This window comes from Salvia splendens, chromosome 7 (genome assembly GCF_004379255.2).
Source record: "Salvia splendens isolate huo1 chromosome 7, SspV2, whole genome shotgun sequence".
In the NCBI taxonomy this organism is placed as follows: Eukaryota; Viridiplantae; Streptophyta; class Magnoliopsida; order Lamiales; family Lamiaceae; genus Salvia; species Salvia splendens.
In genome coordinates, this window is record NC_056038.1 from 26627335 (window position 1) to 26648983 (window position 21649).

At 34.8% G+C, this 21649-nt stretch overlaps 1 protein-coding gene and 1 long non-coding RNA gene across 4 annotated transcripts; one reads left to right on the forward strand and one right to left on the reverse strand.

Annotated features, from left to right (window-relative positions):
* Positions 1 to 2445: 2445 nt before the first annotated feature.
* Positions 2446 to 5527, reverse strand: LOC121811207. 3 transcript variants are annotated; one of them, XM_042212017.1, is made up of 2 exons: positions 3182 to 5527; positions 2446 to 2869 (listed from the first exon to the last, which is right to left on the reverse strand). In XM_042212017.1, exons 1-2 carry the CDS (start codon positions 5238 to 5240, stop codon positions 2835 to 2837), a joined length of 2094 nt encoding a protein of 697 aa, XP_042067951.1. In that variant the 5' UTR covers positions 5241 to 5527; the 3' UTR covers positions 2446 to 2834. The 3 variants fall into 3 exon arrangements, with proteins under 3 accessions (XP_042067951.1, XP_042067949.1, XP_042067950.1); XM_042212015.1 differs by having other exon boundaries at positions 3136 to 5526; XM_042212016.1 differs by lacking the exon at positions 2446 to 2869 and having other exon boundaries at positions 3132 to 5527.
* A 10913-nt stretch (positions 5528 to 16440) lies between these two features.
* Positions 16441 to 17350, forward strand: LOC121741409. Its single transcript, XR_006037855.1, has 3 exons — positions 16441 to 16755; positions 16835 to 16891; positions 17246 to 17350. It is a non-coding gene; the product is annotated as an uncharacterized LOC121741409 (long non-coding RNA).
* The last annotated feature ends 4299 nt before the right edge of the window (positions 17351 to 21649 follow it).

Sequence of the window (21649 nt, forward strand, 5' to 3'; positions counted from 1 at the left end):
AAAGAGGACTCCTCGACTCGGCTTACCGCTTTCCACAATCCTTTACGTGTAATTTGTTCAGTTATTTCCGTGTAATTTTCCTTGTTTTATTTTCAATTGTAATTTCGCCCCGCAAGACTTGTATCTCAATTCCACCACAATCGCAAGACAAGACGAGATATGCATGGATACTCAATACGCATGTACCCAATTTGACAGATCTTAGTCAGTTGAATGGAAGCATTAAACTTAAGTACTACTATCAACTAAAATAAAACCATGCTGGAACATATAAAATAATGAGACGAAAATAACATCATTGCAACAAGCCGTTGTGCATATGGCCGAATTATGTCACCCCACTAGGAAACTCATTTTTACCGTTTAACTATAAATTTTTTAGTCTGTTCATAGACACTTTACTTTGAAGGTAAGCATATCATCCTTCTCTATTTTAAATTGCAATAAAAAAATGTTATTTTCCCTAAAATAAACAATGGATATCTTATTGGCTTTGGGTATATTCTTAGGGAATCACCAATCATGTGTATCCTTAGCAGTGGTGCGGATGTCCAGGCGGACATCCCAAAAACACCTCCTGCCACGTCATATGGACATCCCACTGCGGATACCACGTCATACGGATATTCCACTGCACGGTGGCGGACATCCCCAAGGACATCCCGACGGACTTCCCACAATAAAAAAAATTAATGCAATAATCGGGACGTCCGCGCGGTCGTCCGTGGGAGTCAACGCAATGACGGACGTCCGCACGGACGTCGCGACGGATATCCAAGGAACTCCGGTGTCCGCAGCGGATGTTCGTATCCGTGCCTCCCTTGCACAATGGTGGACGTCCCGCACTGACTTCTAGCACGTCGGTCGGAATTCCGTCGGGACGGGCGCCATTGCTGATGCTCTTATGCTACATAAAACTGACAAGTATACAAATTAAGCACACTATACACACATATACACATAGGGCTGGCAATTTTTGACACGACACGATAACACGACACAAATCGGCACGAAAATAATGGGTTTGGGTCAGAGCTTATTGGGTTCGTGTCCTTATCGGGTCGACCCGTTAAGGACACGAAAATTTCGTGTCGTGTTCGTGTCGGGTTCGTGTTATCCGTTAACAATACGTGTCCGTGTCGTTTTCGTGTCGTGTTCGTGTTATCCGTTAACAAATAATATTTTAATATTATTAATTCTTATTATTTTTATTTTTAATAGGTTTAACCGTTATCAGGTTGTGTTGTTATCGAGTCGTTATCGTGTCATCTCGTGTACGTGTTGTTATCGTGTCGTGTTGACCCGAATTGGTTCGTGTCGTTAATGGGTTCGTGTCGTGTTCGTGTCGTGTTCGTGTCTGAGGGTTTCGTGTCGTGTTCGTGTTCGTGTTTGAGGTTTTCTTAACGGGTCGTGTTCGTGTTTGTTGTTATCGTGTTCGTGTCGTTATCGTGTCGACACGATAACGACACGACACGCACGATTTGCCACCCCTATATACACATCATTGTACTATATATGCACCATATATAATTTACCTGAACAAATAAGGCTTGAATGGAGAAAGATTCTCCAAGAAATAGATAAATCTATCCTCCTACATTAGTCATTATACATCTATATCTTTATTTTTCTTTTTCTTTGCAATATTGCAAAGTGGGGTGTGATGAAGAATGAACACACTGATCAAAGGGTAATATATCTCATTATTTAGCTAATTTCTTCTAATATTTTTATGTGTATCAATTGCAGTTGGTAAGTTGTCATTTTACTTAGTCATCTTTTAATTTGTGTGTTTTCAAAACTACCAATGTACTAATCTTGCCGACAAGAATTTCTGTCTTTCCACTAAAACAGCAATTAGTAGATGGGAAAAGACAAATGAAGCATATTATTCTACTCCATTTTCGAATACTTTGTTTCTGCTCACCATAAAGTACTAGTAATTACTAATTAATTTCTTTTAATATTCAAAATTTCCCCTTTTCGTGACAGGGAGAGAGTGGATGAAAATGTTATGACAACCCATCATTGAAAGGGGAATGTAGGTTGGGGTGTTAGGGGGAATTTTTAAAAAATATGGAAAAAAGATTTGCCCTTCCATTATTGGAAAGCTAAAGTAGCATCATCATAAATCATCAAACACCTATACTCTGATAATTTTACCTATGTGCATGGGCTTATGATGTACTAGTACATGATTTCTTTTTCCTTGTTTTCCAAATTGTATATTATTCTTGTATTTTTAATGTAAGATTATGATGTGGTATAATATAATTATAACATTATTAAATGCACCGTTTTTATAACTCAAGTTCAAAATTGTTAGAATGTAATATTGCATCCTACTATCAAATACTAATGATTTACATTTCATAACTATTTTAATATACTATCATAGTAGCAAATATGATCGATCTACTACTATTAGTAGACATTAAGCCTGCATTGGTGATATGAAAGGCGAATAACATTGATTAAATATTTCCATAACATAAAATCCATATATGCTAGACAAATTAAACTAGAGACTGGTAACACATGAAGCAAAAAAAGCTAAGGTAAAAACTCTACAACAGTAATAATTGTTTTGTTCTGTTCTGTTTTGAGATTAAACTAAAACAGTTACCACAAAATAAAAAGATGTACTACTGTAATTTCCATCTCTGAAACCCCCAAATCATGGTTTGGCTTTGTCAACAAACTTGACGCGATTAGAGTTAAGTTGTTCGATCGGGTAGGGCTCTAGCTCTACGGGAATTTGGAGACGATAGTAATTGGATCCGGCTCTCGGCTAATAGAGAATGAACGACGAAGTAGAGCTGGTGATTAGTCTGTCATGGAGGCCTCACCATGTAAGGATCAAATGCTCCTGTTACCACAAAAATCCAACTTCAATCATAATTCAGTTGATAACAATCGATCCCAAGAGTTTTTTTCATGTAAGAAACTAGAACATCCAATCCAATGGTAGAGAAAAGACTCTGAATTAGAAGCTAAACATTTCAAAGAGTACTCATTTGAATAAAGCAAGATTTTATAGCAGAGAAAGCCCATCTCATCAGAAGCTAGTATTATTATGTAAATGGTTAATAAATCAAACTAGTAATATTCATAAGCAAAAGGAGGGAATCTTACACAGAGGAAGTATCAACAAAAACCTCATTGAGCACATCATCCTCACCATTTTCCAAGGCGAAGAGCTCTGCATCCTTGTCATCATCATTGGGAATTCTCTCCATTTTGGAATGAGCAGCAATGAATATCATCTTCTGCAGCCTATCATCCCTCGACCGCCCGCCGCCTGCCCATCTCACGAGGGGCCGTTTGAGCTTCAAGGCACACGAGGTGGCGTGCAGGAAGATGAGCCTGACCGCGACCTTCCCCAGAGACTTGAACTCGCTGAGGTACGTCTCCCACACGAGCCTGCTGCTCTGCGGGTTGGCGATCCTCATCTTCCCTGAACTCGGATCCCTCTGCTTCAGCTGCACCGCCTGGGCGTACACAGGGTCCAGGCCTTGACTCCTCCACTTCATGAGCTCCATCAGAGCAACGTGGGCCTCCTCCCTCGACACCATCCGCGTGATCAGCCTGTCCACGTCCTTCTCCTGCTCGCTCGTCAAGCATTTGAACGGCGGCAAGTATTTTCCGGTGGCGTCTCTGATCAGGTAGAGGGGATCAAGGACGAATGCTGCAGCCCAGGATGGGTGGTAGTTTTTCTTGAATCTTTTTTCTACGATCCTCTCCAGGGGCGGCTGAGCAATGTGGAATTTGGAGCACCACTCCTTCACCTTCACCCGGAGCTCCTCCCAGAGAGGGAGGCATTGCCCCATTCTCGGCTTCTCTGCTTCGATCTCTTGCGCCATTGATTTGATCAGCTTCACTAGAGAATGGACTGCCTCTACTTCATTCCAAAAGTGTGGATTCCTTCTCATTTCTTCTATTTCTCTCCTTGCCGGCTCCTCCTTGTACGATTCGTCCGAGAAGAGGAGCTGGAGAGCGCCCGCGGAGGCGATTATGTCTTCTATCAAATCCGAGGCCTCATGGCCTCGGAGGGGCACTGTGAAGAGAGCGGCGTGCCCGTATTCCTGGAGCTGGTATTTGTGGAAGGCGTGGCGGATTCGGGAGTTGCTGTTGATGAAGGAGGCGAGTTTGAGGCAATTACCGGCGGCATTCTTGAACAGGGGAAGCTCGTTGCCGAAATCCTTGATCAAGGCGTTGAAGGCGCGATGCTGGCAGGTGATGTTAACCATCCAACGGTGGCGATCTTCCAGATTCTTGAGAGCCTTGGTCTTGAACCTGTCGGAGACTATCCCCACGCACTGCTGCACGGCGCTGCCGCAAATCTCGACGATGGTGTCCCACAGAATCTCCTCGGCGTGGTCGGAGACGGAGGCGGTGAAGACGGCCTTGCGGAAGACGTTGGTGCCGTTGGGGAGATTGACGGCCAAATGGACGGGATTGTAGTCGGATTTCCAGCCGTCGGCGGCAATCTGGAAGAACATGGCGTCGCGGATTTTGGCCTCGGAGTGGGCCTTGGCCTGGGCGTACTTGGCGTCCAATCTGGCCCCGATCAAGTCCCTCCTAGAGACGGCGGGAAGGCCCACATGGTTGAGGAAGGCCTTGAATTTGGGGTGATCGATGCTGGAGAGGGCGACGGAGCCGCAGTTGTCGTACACCCAGTCGGCGAGGAGATCCAAGGCGGAGTCGGCTTGGGCTTTACTGAGGCTCGGGCCGGGCCGTGGCTTCGGGCTCTTGAGGCGCTTCACGCTGTCTTCCAGCATTGCCAGAGCCCCCAAATCCTCCCGCCCGCCTGACAGCACCAGCTGCTGCTGCTGCCCTGCGGTCGGATAGGATAAGTCTACCGTGAATTTTGACGGGTCAACGATGGTCAACGGAGGGACGTGGTCAATGGAGGTTTGCTTGGAGGAGAAATTGAGGCAGGTGCCGCGCTTGAGGTGCTCGGAGGCGGTGCGGGAGGGGTTGGAGGCGGAGAAGACGGAGTCGCAGAGGGAGCAGCGGAGCTTGACGGACTTGGGGACGCCGGTGTCGGAGTTGTGGACGAGGATCGGCTCGAGGTGGGCCCAGTACCAGGCGCCTTTCCCCTTAATCGCCTTCCTCCGTACCGTCACCAGCCCTTCAAACCTCTTGTGGGCGAGCTTCGCCGCCAGCTCGTCCGAGGATGCGGATTCTACCGCCGTCGTCACGGCGGCGGCGGAGTTGTTGTTGTTGCTCGCCGCCATTGCTGGTGTGGGATTAATTGTCAATGCAGCTGCTCCAGACTTGTGCTTTCATTTGCATTTTCTAATTTTGAGTGAGGTCTATGGCGGACGGCGGCGGCGGGGAAGGTGGCGCCGCCGCGTTTGAGGAATGATTGTGAGGAAATTCAGCGGTAAGTTTTGGAGGTTTCGAATATATAGGTAGCCGCAGGGAGAGAGATCAATGCAGTAAGTGTAGAGAGAGAAAGGAATATGGCTTGTGTAATGTGGTTGAATAAGCAGAGTAACATATTACTACTATTCATGGACGATTTTGGTTATTAATTCATTTAATTTTTACAACCCAAAACACTGATTTAATGTTCCTATCATATTTTTCTTATGACTCTTGAATTAGAATCAGACATTGTGGAAAATATGAAATACTAGTACTCCAAATGTCAGACTTTCTCTATCTATCTTTTGTCTTTTTAAGTCAGGCCAAGTTTCCAAAATCATTAAATTTCAAGAATTCCATAATTTTATGAGTTACTCAGCTGATCGCGGGACATTTTAATGAAATTAAGTGGAGTTTGCTACTCTTCAGTCCATGAATAAAAGTCATGTTTTATCATTTGTGTACGTTCCGTTCCTGAATAAGTGTCTTATTCCACTTTTATCATAAATGGTAAATAAGTCTCATATTCCACTAACTTATTTCATTCACATTTTATTATAAAACAAATATGTATAAGTGTGACTCATATTCCACTAACTTATTCAATCCACTTTTCTTTACATTTGTTAAACTCGTGACATAATCAAATAATATGACTTTTATTCGGAGACGAAGGAAGTATAAAATTTTATTTCATATACTTAATATACATATTTAGGCCTTATACTATTTGCGATGTACATTTTATGGGTGTTATACTTTAAAATGCACTTTTACGGTTGCTATACTATCCATTTGCTCGTGACAAATGTTTTTCCACTTTTTTGAAAAAAAATACCTCCAAATTATTTAGGGACAATTTTGTACATTTACTATCCAAAGACCTAATTTTTCTTACCACACTTACTTTTAGGGCATCCACAATAAGGCGGACACTTCCAATAGCTCCGCCCCCTTTTTTGTTCACAGCCTCAGTTTATTTGTCCGCGCCCACAAAAAAAAGTGTCCGCAGCGATAAGGTTGACACTTCCAATAGCCCCAAAATTTTTAGCCACTTTCATTTTATTTTTTTTCATTTATTTTAAATCAATTATAATTAAAATTATCTGAATGTAAATAATTAGAAAATGAGATAATTGAGACCGAATATTCGTTGTATTGGAAAAGGTAAAATTATACAACGAACATTTTAAAATAATACAAATAAAAACGCCCGGACTGAGCAGACCCATCATCGTCTCCAGTGCGTCTCGATCTGCATCGGTGAAAGGAGATTGGCTGGAATGGAAAGGGGTCTCCGGCCGCGGATGGTTAAGCGCGTCCAGGTTGGGTCTGTAATCTCCAAACACCGAGCGGCTCAAATTCCTCTGAAAAGGTTGGGGCGTGGGACTCGACCTCTACGGCTGAGATGGAGGAGGAGTTGGACTCGATCCTCACGGAGGGGGAGTTTGACTTCAACCCCACGGCTAGGAAGGATAGCCGCCATATCCCGATTCGTCAGTGCCTGGTGATTCGTCATCTCCACCGTGCATTTTTTTAGAGTGAAAGTGTAGAGAGTTTTTTTTAATATTATCTCCTATAGGGAGGAAATTACAAATAAACTCCTATAGAAAGGAGGAAATTACAACTGATGTCAAGAGCGCTTGAACTCGGCACCTCATACAATAATGTCTAAACTCCTTGCCACTAGGGCAAAGGCTCTGGACGAGTGAAAGTGTAGAGAATGAATTAATGGAGAGTGTTTGAAAAAGGTGTAAAATGGGTGGTGGAGGAGTGGTATTTATAATACAATTTTCGAAAATAATTAAAAAATTAAAATAAAATTTCCGGGGACGGCCGGCTTGCCGATGACCGACGCGTCCTCGCACCCTTATCGCCGGAGGTCCTTCTCCCCCCCCCCCCCCCAAATGGCGTCCGCCTCGGGGCGGACGCTCCATGCACTATAGATCGGCAGATTGGGGGCGGCCGCCGGCCGTATAGTCGATGCCCTTAGAAAAAGAATATAAATCAAAATCTAAACCTCAAAGCTACTTTCCAAACTCATTATCTAAGTCGCTAAATCCAAAGGATTTCTTCTCAACCTCAAATGTCGAAGACCTCAAAATTCCACCAGACAAAGAAAGCTTTAATATTTCAATATATATCGGTGAATACTTCAGTAAAACCAATACAATTTCGTGTAGTTCTCCTCTTTTGTTAGGGTTTTAATGGTTGAATTGTAGAATTGTACGTATATATTTTAGGGTTATGAGTTTGCCTGTAGTTTAGGGTTCTTTTATTGAGAGGAATATGTTGATTGCATTATTGATATTATTTCGTTTGTTTTATACTCTATCAGTCCCCAACAAATAGACTACTTTTATCATTTTGAGTCTTCCCCAAAATTAGATAAAGTCTAAATATGGAAAGTGTTTCAACAAATTAATAATAATCCTACACATCATTTATAACGTGGACTCCATAATCCACTAACACTCGTACCACTAGTTTTTTCCTCTCTATCTCTACTTTTTTCTCATCTTTCTCTTACTTTATCAATTGCATGTTAAAATCCGTTTCATTTACAAGTTTGTCAATTTTTTTGAGACAGGTGGAGTATGAATGAAGTGACAATATGCCAACTTCTCTCCCTACCTAAGTTATTGTGGTGAACTTATTACTCTTTCTGTCATTTACGATTTCAAGGTATTCGTGATTTAAAGCCTCATTTAATTTTTCATTTTAGTAAGTGGATCTAACCATTCAACTGAATCATCATTACATTCAGTTTTATTATAAAACAATACTACCTCCATCCTTGAAAAATAGAAACTTTTGAAAAGACATAGGTTTTAATGTACAATTGGTAAATTAAGAGAGAATCATTGGTAAAATAAGAGTAATTAAGAGAAAAATGAGTAAAATTAAAATGAGAGAGATTAGAAAAAAAAAGTTATACTATTATCATTTTTTTCTCTTTTTTGTGTTTTTTCATTTTTTCAATTTTTCTATCCTCCAAGCCAAGAGTCCTCCACACTTCCGCGTCAATATGAATTTTAATATGGCTTCACTGAGTGCGATAGAGGCAAACACTACATACTGGAACAATTGGAGTCACAGACTCACAATGTCTCCTTATTCGGTCTCACGAGCATGAATGAGCGTTCAGAGGATGCTAACGCCCTAAATTTTACTTGTAGTACTCCTAACTTTTAGGATTTTTTTATGTAAATTTAATTACATATTTTTTTAAATTTTAAAATTTTTTAAAATGATTTTTTTATTAAATACTCACTCCATCCTCGAATAGAAATAACTCATATTTCTTTCAGGCACAAGTTTTAAGAAATGTAAAGAAGAGTGAGTGAAATAAAGTTAGTGGAATATGAGTCACACTTCTATATACTCCCTCCGTCCCAAAAAAATATGTGCATTATTAAATTGATATAACTTTTCAAAAATGGGATGCACATATTTTTATGGGACGGATGGAGTATTAATTTTAAATGATATGTGAAATGAGTCTTTTTACCATTTATAGTAATTATAAACCGGGACTCATATTCGCGGACGAATAAAAATTAAAAAATGGGACTCCTATTCGCTAACGGAGGAAGTATATTTTAAATTAGTGAAATAAAATAGTGGGACCATGAGGGATGGGATGGTAGATTGCAGGTGTTAGTATTTGTTAAGTAAGAGCATCCACAGTAGGACGGACATCCCAATAACCTAGCACTAGGACATCCCCAAAACACCTCATGTCATGTCACTAGGACATCCCACTGCACAATAATAGTCTAGTACTATGACATCCCACTGCACAATAATAGCATAGTACTAAGATATCCCAATAGCCTAACAAAATAATAACCAATAAAACAAACTCACAAATACGGAACTAAAAAATTCAACACGAATATGGACGGAGAAAGTGCAATAATAATTTCATTAAATAAAAATAATTAACATAGTACAATTAAAAAAAACGATTCAAAAAAAGTACATGTTAGTATTCCTTGAATCTGTATAATTTGCTGCTAGCCGAACGGGGACGCTATGATATGTTTTTGTTTTAGGCCTTCATTTTCGACGATCATGTTGTGCATGATAATACATGCGTTAGCCGGTCGCTCGTCCGTGGAGCAAATGAAGTGAAGTGCAATGAGCCGTAATATAGAGTTTTGAAAAAAAATAAAAAAAAATGCTCTCGCTCGTTTGCTCGTCCGTCGCCTGACTACAATAGCGGACGACCGGACGGACGACGTCTCCCCACCATGGACGACCTCTCGTCCGTCGCGCTCATTTGTCACCTGCTCGCCGGGTCCAATAGTGGACGTCCGCGATGGATGAGCCACTAGCCGGTCGCTCGTCCGCTATTGTGGATGCTCGAAGAGATGAAGTAAAAAGTGATGAAGATCCCAAAAATAATTAAGGGAATGGATAATTTAAGGAATGACCGAAAATCCCTAAAAGTCATGACATGTAGATATGATTGTAAATAGATAATGACAAAGAAACAATAGAGATATTGTGTCACGACCGCACTTGTTAAGGATAGCATAGTCGGAGAACCGTGACTAGGGGTGGGGTTATAAGAAGCGGGAAAAGAATTTAGGAAAAATAAAATCAAACATTGGTTGCGAGACATGACTAATCAAGTGCTGATACATAGAAGAAAAGATACTCGATCATGAAAACTCGAGTAATTGTTTGTAAAAATTTCAAAATATCAGAGTTTTGAACAAAATAGACTTGAGTCTTTTAAGATGCACAACGGAAGCAAATGAACGCGGTTCCATGTATGAAGACATGAACCTCCGAGAGTCAAAATCTGACTGAATTAAATGTCTTGTCTCAATAGCACTTCCTCCACCACTTCGCTGCTCAACCTGCACATTTAGAAATATAGGTAATCAAGCTAATAATATAGTTTCTAATAATATCGGCTTAGCGGGTCGTTACATGTTGAATATTTATGATAGCAGATTAATTTTTTTAAGTGCGAAAATTAGTGAATTTTGATTGAATATCACTTAGATTTAATGTTTCATTTTTTGTTGGCATTTCTAAATTAGTGAGAAAAAGTGAATAAACATTTTTTTTGGAAAAATATTTGGAAATTGTAATATGGAAAATATATTGGGTGGTGTTTTTTATGCATTTGTGAATGGCAGATTATTTTGCTTAATGATTTTAAAGAATATATTAGGCTAGAGAAAAATATTTTTACACTATATTTTGTAAAAACAAACACAGTACCATGTATTTTCTTTTATCAAAATTCCTCACAATTTCACTAAAAATGTCATGTCATCGCCGGAATAAGCTACTTCATTTCTGAAATTTAATCGATTGCAAAATGTGAATAAATTAATATATTAGTTTTGTAATTTACATGGAAATAGAAAGTATTAATAAGTATAATACATCCGTCCACAAAAAACATTTATATTTTTTCATTCTCCGTCCACCAAAATTAGTACTTCCTCAGTCTACTTTTTGGATTCTCATTTGAGTTCAACATGTGTTTTAAGAATTGTAAAGGAAGGTGGATGAGAAAAGATAGTGAAATAGAGAGACCTATTTTTATATAAAGTGAACTACCTCAAAAGTCCCTAACGTTTCCATTTGTCTCACTGCAGGCCCCTAACAAAAAAAAAATATCGTCAGACAACTCTAACCTTAAACATAATCACATATCGTGTTTTTTTCTGACTATATTTCCCTTAAGCCCTAAAAGGGCATTCCGGTCATTTCAGTGATGGTTGGCGATTGGACATATTGTGCAGCATTTATTGTATTTAAGAATAAAGTTGGATCCACGATTGCAAAATTGTGTAGCATTTATTGTATTTAAGAATAATTGATAGTATATCTGTATATGACATTGCAAAATTCACAAAATATCAGAGTTTGCAATTGGGGAAAGTAATTAATACTATATCTTATTTTATGAACAATTGAAGCATGAGTGTAAATTCATAAAATAATGGTGAGAATTTGTATTTATACAAAATAATAAAATACCCCATAAAACACTTTTTGAGCAAAGTTTTGACCAAATTTATTGACTTAAAATTGGATCGAATCTATCTTGTTTTAAGTTGTTTCATCAGATTTATCTCAACGTTTAAAATTATCAAATTTATCTCTAATTTTCAATAATTTTGTTCTAACCTTTTTAAGCTTACTGATTTTATTTCACTTTTTAATATACACAAATTTTTAATTTTAGAAGTAAATATATGAAAAATAATTGAGTAGATTTGATAGATTAGTAGGTCGAAAATTTTGAGAATGTTGGGGATAAATTAATAAATTTAAAATTTTGGGATGGAATTGTTATGAAATGATTTTAATTATGCCGATTTAGGACTAAATGATCTAGTGTAAATTGGTTTTAAAATTAATAAAATAGACAAACTATACATACATAGGTTGTACATGTACATGCACATGCATGTAAATTAATTCGAAGTATTATATGTTGTAGTAGTACTACAATTTATAGGCATGACTTGATACAAGTATTACTTTAGTTAATTCAGAGGGTTTGTTTAGAATAAAATAAATTTAATCATCAAGGTCTCAAATATGACATGACATTACAAAGGGTAGGTCTGCAAGGCAGTGGAGGTCTGCAGTGTAGGTGTACAGGTTTTTGGTAAGTTGACTAAAATGCCCCTGAAGGTATTTGGGCATTTTGGTCCGAAAAATGGCTACAAATATATGATATGTGATTATGTTTAAGGTTAGGGTTGTCTGACGATATTTTTTTGTTAGGGGCCTGCAGTGACACAAATGGAAACGTTAGAGACTTTTGATGTAGTTCACTCTTTATATAAAAGTGAACCAAAACTCCTAATGCTGAACGAACAAAAATTGTAAACCGAGACTTCTAATGATAGACGAAGGGAGTATCTATTTATTTATAATAGTACAGTGATTTGTTTCTATTCAACAAGGTGGGTCTCATTTTTCCCACTAACAACATTTCAACTTTTTCTTTCTTATGTTATTAATTTTGTATTAAAACTTATAGTCCCTGACTAAGACAATTTTTCGTGAATGTAGGTTATATTACTATTTGTTTCTAGTAATAATAGCCTAATACATTAAATACAAATTTGATATAGTAACTTGAACTGCATTTTTCTTATAAACTCAAAACTATGATCTGAATCGTTAGATTTCAAGATTTGATATCAATAGAAGACAAATAACGTCAATAGGAAATGTCAACACAATATCAATATTAAATGTTAGTAAAATCTAACTGTCAAAATCATAGATTTGAGTTTGTACAATATATAGAATTTTCATTTAATTACATCCCTATGGCTAGGGGTGCGTTATATTGTTAACTTTTTAAGTTGCTAATTCTGCTAACTCATCGACGCAGTGTATTAAAAATGTCAATAGAATTACATTAAAATATCAACACATAATGTCAACACAGTATATTGAAAAGTAAACAAATTTTTGTGTTGACATTTTTAAGACACTACGTTAATGAGTTAGCAGAGTTAGCAACTAAAGAAAGTTATCAATTGATCACACCCCATATAACTATAGATGATAATAATAATAATAATAATAATAATAATAATAATAATAATAATAATAATAATAATAATAATAATAATAATAATAATAATAATGCAAGCAATTTATCTAAGTACTATAAACTTATCTTAAATAATTTTTGTTGCAAAATCAAAATGAATCACTGGCTTGATAATTTATAGACAGATTGTAAAGGCAAAATCAATAATTTGATAAAAATTAAAAAATTGAATTACCCTCGTATGATGACATCTTCGGAAGGAGTACACAAAAATTATGTGTTTGTGTATTTGTCCGTTTAAAGTCATACACAAATATGGCATATGATAAATCTGATTTGGGAAAAAGGGCATCCTACGAATTTAATGAATTGCATCTGTATTGCTATGCACAGCAGTGTTGACCGAACTATAAAACATAAATCTGCATAAATATAACCAAATCTTTTTTCAGTCACATATTTTATGCAGCTTGAAATAGTTGGAGAGGAGTATATATTTATTGTAATAGAGTTACTTGGAGAGCTATTTTGTGCCCTACATGCATTTTCAAAATAGTTTCGCACTTAAAAATAGTCAAATATTTCTAACACTCTCTATAAAAAGCACTTCCAAATTTATATTTTCTCAGTCATATTTCAATTACTATTTAGTTTGCCATAATCATTTTTGCGGCCTATTTTTCTCTAAAAATATTACTACTAGTATATACTTATATCTTTGAATCTTGATAAATATCACTGAAATCATTTTTATATTATCCAAAATATCCTTTGGCGAATATTTTAATCCATTTCTTTTACATTTCATACTTTCTACTCTCTAATTTTTTCTTCTCTTTCTCTCCCCTTTTCAATTTTCTGTCGATTGGTCTTCTTTCTCTCTCATACCTTCTCCCTCCCTAACTCAATTACGCTGCAATTGTTCTTACAGGAGAAATTACATCAAATGGAGTAATAGATAAAGCTTTTCCATCAAAATATAATCTTTTATTCAGGAAAAATTATTTATAATCCGGCTGACAAAAAATATTATATGGACAATACGTTCAGCTGCTTAAATGTGTCATTTAATACATCTAGTTTACCATGTGTCTAATTTTACACGTATACGGCACGTCAATAAATTCAAAGGCATAGAACATCAGAATTTTTCTTCATGAGAAAATTGAGAAAAACGTTAAAGTTACGTTATAATTCTTCGTTTTTTAAATAGCTGGATTGGCTAGAAATTAACTAAACATAGTGTGTTTTTTCGACAATTTGACATAAGAAAAATGATAAGCATAGTAAGACATTAGTGAAATTATAGTATTGTACTTAAACCGGAATATCTATATGCATATAAAATAGGAGTTTTTAAAGAAAAAACATGAATACCATTAGAACTATTATAAAAATCATGTCATAACTTTTGTTTTATTTTTTAATGTACAAAGTTAAAAGTTTTTTATTTCTTTTTTTTTAATCTTTTCCTATCTCAATTAAGATTAAATGCACGTATGAACAAGGGCGGACACAAAAATGTTTATCAATAGGGGCTTTACTATATGTACTCTCATTATCTACGAAAAATAGTATAGTGGATGAAACAAGTTTTAGTGCTTGTTGGTACTCTAAAAAGATAGAGAGAAACAATGGTAGGGAGAAAATTTGGTGAAAATCTTTTTATAAATAAAATCGATATTAATTTTGGTGAACATACTACAAAAAAAATTAGATTATTTTTTTTAAACATTTTTTTATAATACAAAATGGTATATAATAAAAATACAATAAGTTTTTGCATAAATAAGTTGAAAAGGAAAAAAATCTGAAAATTTAACTTATGGATTTGAGTTACTAAGAAAATAAAATTTGAGTTTGCATCGATTATATGAAAAGAAAAATAAAATAATACTTTGTAAATTATGATTATGGAAAAAGTTATAGAGGAGACAGAAATTTAAAATTCATTAATTGGAAACTAAGTTATCAAATTGAAATTTAGTTTACAGAGTCCAAAAAAATTTAACAAAACACATTTTTAAAGAAACTCATATATCTATCATAATGAATAGGCTTTTAAGAGTAGTGGGGTGCGTTATATTGCTAACTTTTTAAGTTGTTAACTCATCAACACAGTGTATTAAAAATGTCAACATGGTGACATTAAAATGTCAACACAATACATTGAAATGTCAACAAAATTATGTGTTGACATATTAATGTCATCGTGTTGACATTTTTAATACACTGCGTCGTTGAGTTAACAACTTAAGAAAGTTAACAATTGATCACACTCCTGAGAGCAGTTGTGCTTTTAATTTAATTTAGTGGCCAGTAAATGAACCAACATTTTTTAAACATCTTGACACATTTTACTGGAAACTTTCTAATTACTCATCTCGTTAGCTATTATTCATTTTATCCTCTTTAATTTTTTGAGTTCTTATTCGTTTCAGCCCCTCTTGCTACTCAACTTTTGATGATTTAGTAATTCAGTGAGGGCTGGAGATAAATTTCAAAAATTTTAATCATTTTTGAAATAGAAAAAATTCAAAAAAAATGTTTTGACTAGGGGCTTAAGCCCTCCCCCCATCCGAACGTGTGTCCACCAATGCATATGAAATATATATATGGAGTATGATCAATTTGCTAACTCACCCTTTAATTGCTAACTCACCCCCTAGTTGCTAACTACAACTAATCTACTGGTATATAATTTGTCATGTGTAATTTCGTTTTTCATATTTTAATATTAAAAAGATAAGATTAACTACCACATTTAGGGTTTTGAATTGCAATGTCAATATAATGTACTAAAATATCAACACAATGCATTGAATATGTCAACACAAGTTAATATTGACATTGTACATATATTATGTTGATATATTATGCGATCTATATTGATATTAAGTTGTTTGTCAAAAAATATGAAAATTACGATTTTTTTTAAATTTTGATATCGGAACATAAGCACGTAAAATCTCGTTGGAATCCTTATAAAATTATCTTTAATTTGATATATGTTGTGTGAAAAAATAATTTAAATTGAGATAGTTATAATCATTTAAAATTCAGAGATATTTTATAAAAGTTAGTTATAACTAACTTTTTTGTTAATTGACATTTTGTATTGATACTCGTGATTGTATGATCTTGTGTCTTGATTTAATGATCAAAAGCCTATCATTTAATTGTAGTTGGCAATTTAAGAGTGAATTAGCAATATAACACACCTCATATATATATATATATATATATATATATATATAGAGGTAGGGTCTTAATCTATCAAAAGAAGCCCTTAAGTATAGAAATACAGACCAATTATGGACCGTAAGATATGGAAATGAATGGCCACGATGTGGATTTGTCAACAATTTCTGTGGGTCATAATAGGATTGATCTATGTCATGAAAGGGCAATTTAGGTATAGAAAATATAAACAACCGCCCTTCCGTTAATTAAGACCAGATTAATTGGGATCATTACTCCACACGTTTTCTAAGTTGATTCTTCGGTTCCCTCGCCATTCAATGCATCTCTCTCACCAAAATCTCAACCCCATCCCAACAAACCCTAGAATCTACACGACAAAACACCCAAATCTCAACCCCATCACCAAAATCTCTACCCAATCGCCCAAACCATACAAATCTGTAAACATTAGTCGTCTCCTCCACTATCTCAACCTCGTCTGCACCAAAAATCGAGTTTTCCATAAAAACTGATTCATCTACCACAAAACCTTGGTAGAATTCAAAACTTGACGAAGAAGGATAACAAAAAAGCTACTACAACCATGGTCAACACTAGAGCCTCTGGATCCGCACCTCGTGACGGAAAAGGTTAGTACGATGTTGTAACCCATGACTTAAAGTTGACAAAATCAGGCCGATTTGTAATTTAAATCTGTTGTTCACGTAGTGTATGAGAGAACATCCGCGAAGACAAAGCTACAAAAGATCCCAAAGGCTCCGAGAGGTAATACAATTGAATCATGCAAAAACAATTATTAAAAAAATAGATATGCTTTTGGGTCATACTAAACAATTATATATGTCATATCAGAATATGAGTGTATTAGGTCATATATGTAACAGTTTTGTGTCATGTTTACAAACTGTTATTGTTTCTATAGGTTGCATTCAATTTGGAATCACCTAAAATAAATGTATGGTCATTGATTAGCATTGGAATAGTTTTATGGGTTATGTAGTAGCAATATATGAATTAGGCCATGTTTGTATCACTTCTATGTCATAAGTGAAATATATGAATTAGGTCATGTTTGTATCACTTTTATGTCATAAGTGACTGCAATGTTTATTTTCTCAGATGGAAGTCAACATGGGTGAGAGAAGGCCATTGGAATTGTGGACTATCGACTAGATATAAGGGTGCGCTTAAGTATTTAAGAGCTAAAAAGTATTGTGTTGAAGTTGGCCGAAAATAATCACAACTCCCTTTCCAATAAAACATCGACATCCAAACATTATGCAACGGACAACAAGAAAATGATGATCGACGTTGAAAAGATGATAGCAAGCTACAGAGCTTCTGTAGTGGCCATGTCATAAATTTTGGATTTAAAGTATGTTTTATTGATAGAATTATGTGTGTATTTAACATATGGGTTTTCAAATATTTTATTTCATCAATGGGTGATAATTTAAAATGGCTTTGGATTTTATTGTTTCTGCAAATTAGACTTTAATATGAATTATTTTTCTGACTCTATGACCAAGGTAAAAATATAATGGTTGTTTGATCTCTTCTGAAAAGTAAAAACAAAGTATAAGATGACTCTATGTCATACTTCGTACATGTTAGAGTCATTTTGAGCAAAAAAGATAAAAATAAATCATTAATTTGTTGTGGGAATTTTGTACAATAACCAAGCTAACTTGTGAGAAAAAATTGATTATGTAAATTAGCAGTTCATGTCATAATATATGCATGTACGAGTCATAATAAGCATAATTAGGCAAAAAAACTAATAGTATATGAGAATTCATACATTGGGTCATAATAAATGAATATTTGGGTCATAGCATCATATGCTTAATTTGTGTCATAATAAATGAATATTAGGGTCATAGCATCGTATACTACACCACAATAACTACATCGACAGAAAATTTTTGCATATCTTCAAATGATAAGACTTAGCAGAACTACAATAAATGGAATAGGGTATGAAAATTCGACGAAAGATTAAAGGAGAAGAAATTATGGGCTGATAACCTACGCTAAAGAGCAGTTAGTGGAGAGAAGTTAGTGGAGAGATGAAGGAGCACAATCATAGGAAATACTATAACTAACGACAATATGCAATTTACTTAATTAACCTTTTTAGATTATAAGTAATTAAAATAATAATATCTTCCTAATAAATCTAGCCGTTAATTAATGTAATCTAAAGATTAGATTGTCTAATCCAATGGACAAAAACCCGTTTGCAATTCTTGGTTTAAGACCATTTTTGTTTTGATCAAATACCTATAGAGGTAATATATATATATATATATATATATATATATATATATATATATATATATATATATATATATATATATATAATGGGTATTTAACTACCTTTGTAATCATGAAAAACGTCAAATAAAATATTTAATCGCGTCTTAACCCATTCATCATAATTCGAATGATATATATTTCTAAAATATTAGTATTTCTGGTTTGCTAATTTAGTCCGTCTATAATTAGGAGTTTCAATTTACTTTTACTATAAATGGTTAGTAGATTCCACGTTCTACTAACTCATTTCAGTTACGTTTTATTATAAAAATAATGGGAAATATAATAATGGGTTTTACATTTCACTATTATTTTTCCATCTACCTCCACTGTAATGAAGTCCTGATTGAGTGGCAGGAGTATTTCTTAAAACTTCTTTCAAACTCAATCTGGACTTCTAATGTCGGACGAAGGGACTAGTATATACTCCATCTGTCTCATAGTAGATGTCACACTTGGGGATTGACACGAGATTTTAGGAGGTGTTGTTTTGTGTGTTAAGTGGAAAAAAAATAATATATTTATATTAATGTGAGAGAGAACTTTTTTCAAAAAAAGGAATGTGACATCTTTTGTGGGATCCCTCCGTCCCATAATAGATGTCACACTTTCCTTTTTAGTTTGTCCCACAAAAGATGTTACATTTCCATTATTAAAAAAAGTTTTCTCTCCCATAAATATAAAAATTATATTTCCTCTCTCCATTTAATACACAAAACAAAACCTTCTAAAATACCGTGTCGTCCCACAAATGTGACATCTTTTATGGGGGACGGAAGGAGTATTATCTTTATTTTTTGTAAATTGAATCACTTCTTTTTTTGGACTCCTTAGGCTTTGGAACTTGACTGATACTTTTTAACTCAAACTAAACTTCTTTTTTGGACTCCTTAGGCTTTGGAACTTGACTAATGCTTTTTAACTCTGACTAAGCTTTAATAAAAGGATATTATGCTCAGTTTGATTTGTTATACTTGCTAGAATCTATATAGAATACAATTAATCTATATTGAATACAATTAAGAACTTCTCTATTGATCACAAAAATAATTGAAGGCTGGAGTTTTAAATTTAACATAATATCCCTATTAAAATGTGAATCTTGTGGAATACGGTTGCAGTTAAGACCGAAAGCTTTCCAGCGGATAGTGGAGTTGGAACTCATTCCACTTAATCATGGCTCGACCGGATTTGCGGATTAAGACAGAAAATCTCCCGGTGGGTGGTTGAGTTTGAACCCATACCGTGACCTCATTGGTTAAGAGTACGGTTGTATATAATTCGTACCTCTAGTATTTGGATAGTATCCATTGAAGGACGGATGCAAGAATCTAGGTTAAGGGTATGGTATGATTTAGATGTCAATAATTTTCCACAAGATGCTCTGGAAAAGGGAAACCTATAAAGTGTATATGAAATTATTAGAAAGTCATTTAAATAATTCATTCACTTTTCTTAAAGTAAATAGGCTAGTGAGTATGCTATAATACATATAGCTGTCCAAATCTACTAGTCTCTTTCACATTTTTCATGATTTTCAATTTCAGTATGTTTTCATAAAAATAGTACTACTCTCTTGCGTATATGACATCATACTATATACTTGTCTCATATAAAAGTGATACAGTATACATACTAGAGTATCACATGGTATATCATTGTTTCTGTTACCTTGTTTATTGTGACATTTGATTTAATTAAATCTTCTAAACTAGAGATAACACGTTAAATATGCCGTCTTTTTCCTCTTTCTAACATTCCAACCTGGAAATCACTTTCCATTCATGTTGAACACTAAATAGTGGATTAGTAGATATTTAATTGTATTTGTAATACTAATACTAATACTAATAATAATAATAATAACAATAATGATAATAATAATAATAATAATAATAATAATAATAATAATAATAATAATAATAATAATAATAATAATAATAATAATAATAATAATAATAATAATAATAATATAGGCTATTTCTTTTTGAAATGGTAAATTAGGATCTAAGTTCTTTATATACGGTTGTATTATAGACAAATTGTTCCTACAGTGTATAATTAACGATCAAATTTAATTAATTGGATCATCAATTAAGTAATTTTACTTTATATTTGAATTATTAAGAAACAGATTCAATGCTGAAAAATAGAAATTTGATTTAGTTTTTCAAACACATAAATATGTGAACGAGCTTTGAGTAGACATTTACATTTGGATCATTAAAATGACTCGTTTACTTCATCAAAATGACGCATTTAGTTTATTTTGTGTTATGTTATTAAGGTATTACACATAGTTCAGTTTGTTTTCTTAACTATGCTAAATTTCACTAAAAATAAAATGACTCAATTATAATATAATAGTCTAAAAAATAATACCATGGCTCAATACTAATTGGACGACGGAAGTTTATTGATGTAATAATATTTTATTTGATCCCAAATTTAAATACCATGACTCGTGTTTAGATACTCCACTAATTGGACGAAGGAAGAACATTGAGTACTTAAATAATATGACTCGTATTTAAAACATGTCGAATATAATAGTAGTCATCTCGAGAATCCCAAATTTGATACGACTACTTAATTTCTACTCAATACGTGTAATATTATATGGCCCTTATCCGGAGAAGCCCAGCTGCCAATTTATTTGTAACCGGGCCCAATATCCATTTGCCCAGTTCTTTGAGTGTTTGTCCCGGGTGTTTGGTTTTGGGTGAGTCTTTTATTAGACTCTAACCTTCTCTTTCTCACTAAGTTCTTTACTCCCTTTCTCTATGCAATGCTAGGGTTTGTTCCCTTGAGTGTTTCTCTGTTTTCCGGCTTGAGATCTTCCACTACAAAAAAAACACAGTTTTACCGACAGAAAATTCCGTCGGTAATTGCTAAATTTCTGTCAGTAATCTGCTTACCGACGGAATTACCTACGAAATTATTCTCTTGGTAAAAAGCTTTTCGGTAATATTACCGACAACTTGTATTCCGTCGGTAATATTTTCCAACGGAATCGACGACAGAAAGAGTTAGTCGGTAAATTTGATCTAGTATCCGTCGGTAATCACCGACAACATTTAATCGTAGTTTATATAAATTCCATCGGTAATTCTGTCGGTAATGTTGTAGAATTTTTCATATATTAATTTAATTAGTTTTACAGCCTGAATAGTTGCATCAATATCCTATTTTTCGTTATATCAC

Excerpts from the sequence above, each read along its gene's own strand:
- LOC121811207 (XM_042212015.1), bottom strand. The coding sequence starts at position 5,240 with ATGGCGGCGAGCAACAACAACAACTCCGCCGCCGCCGTGACGACGGCG.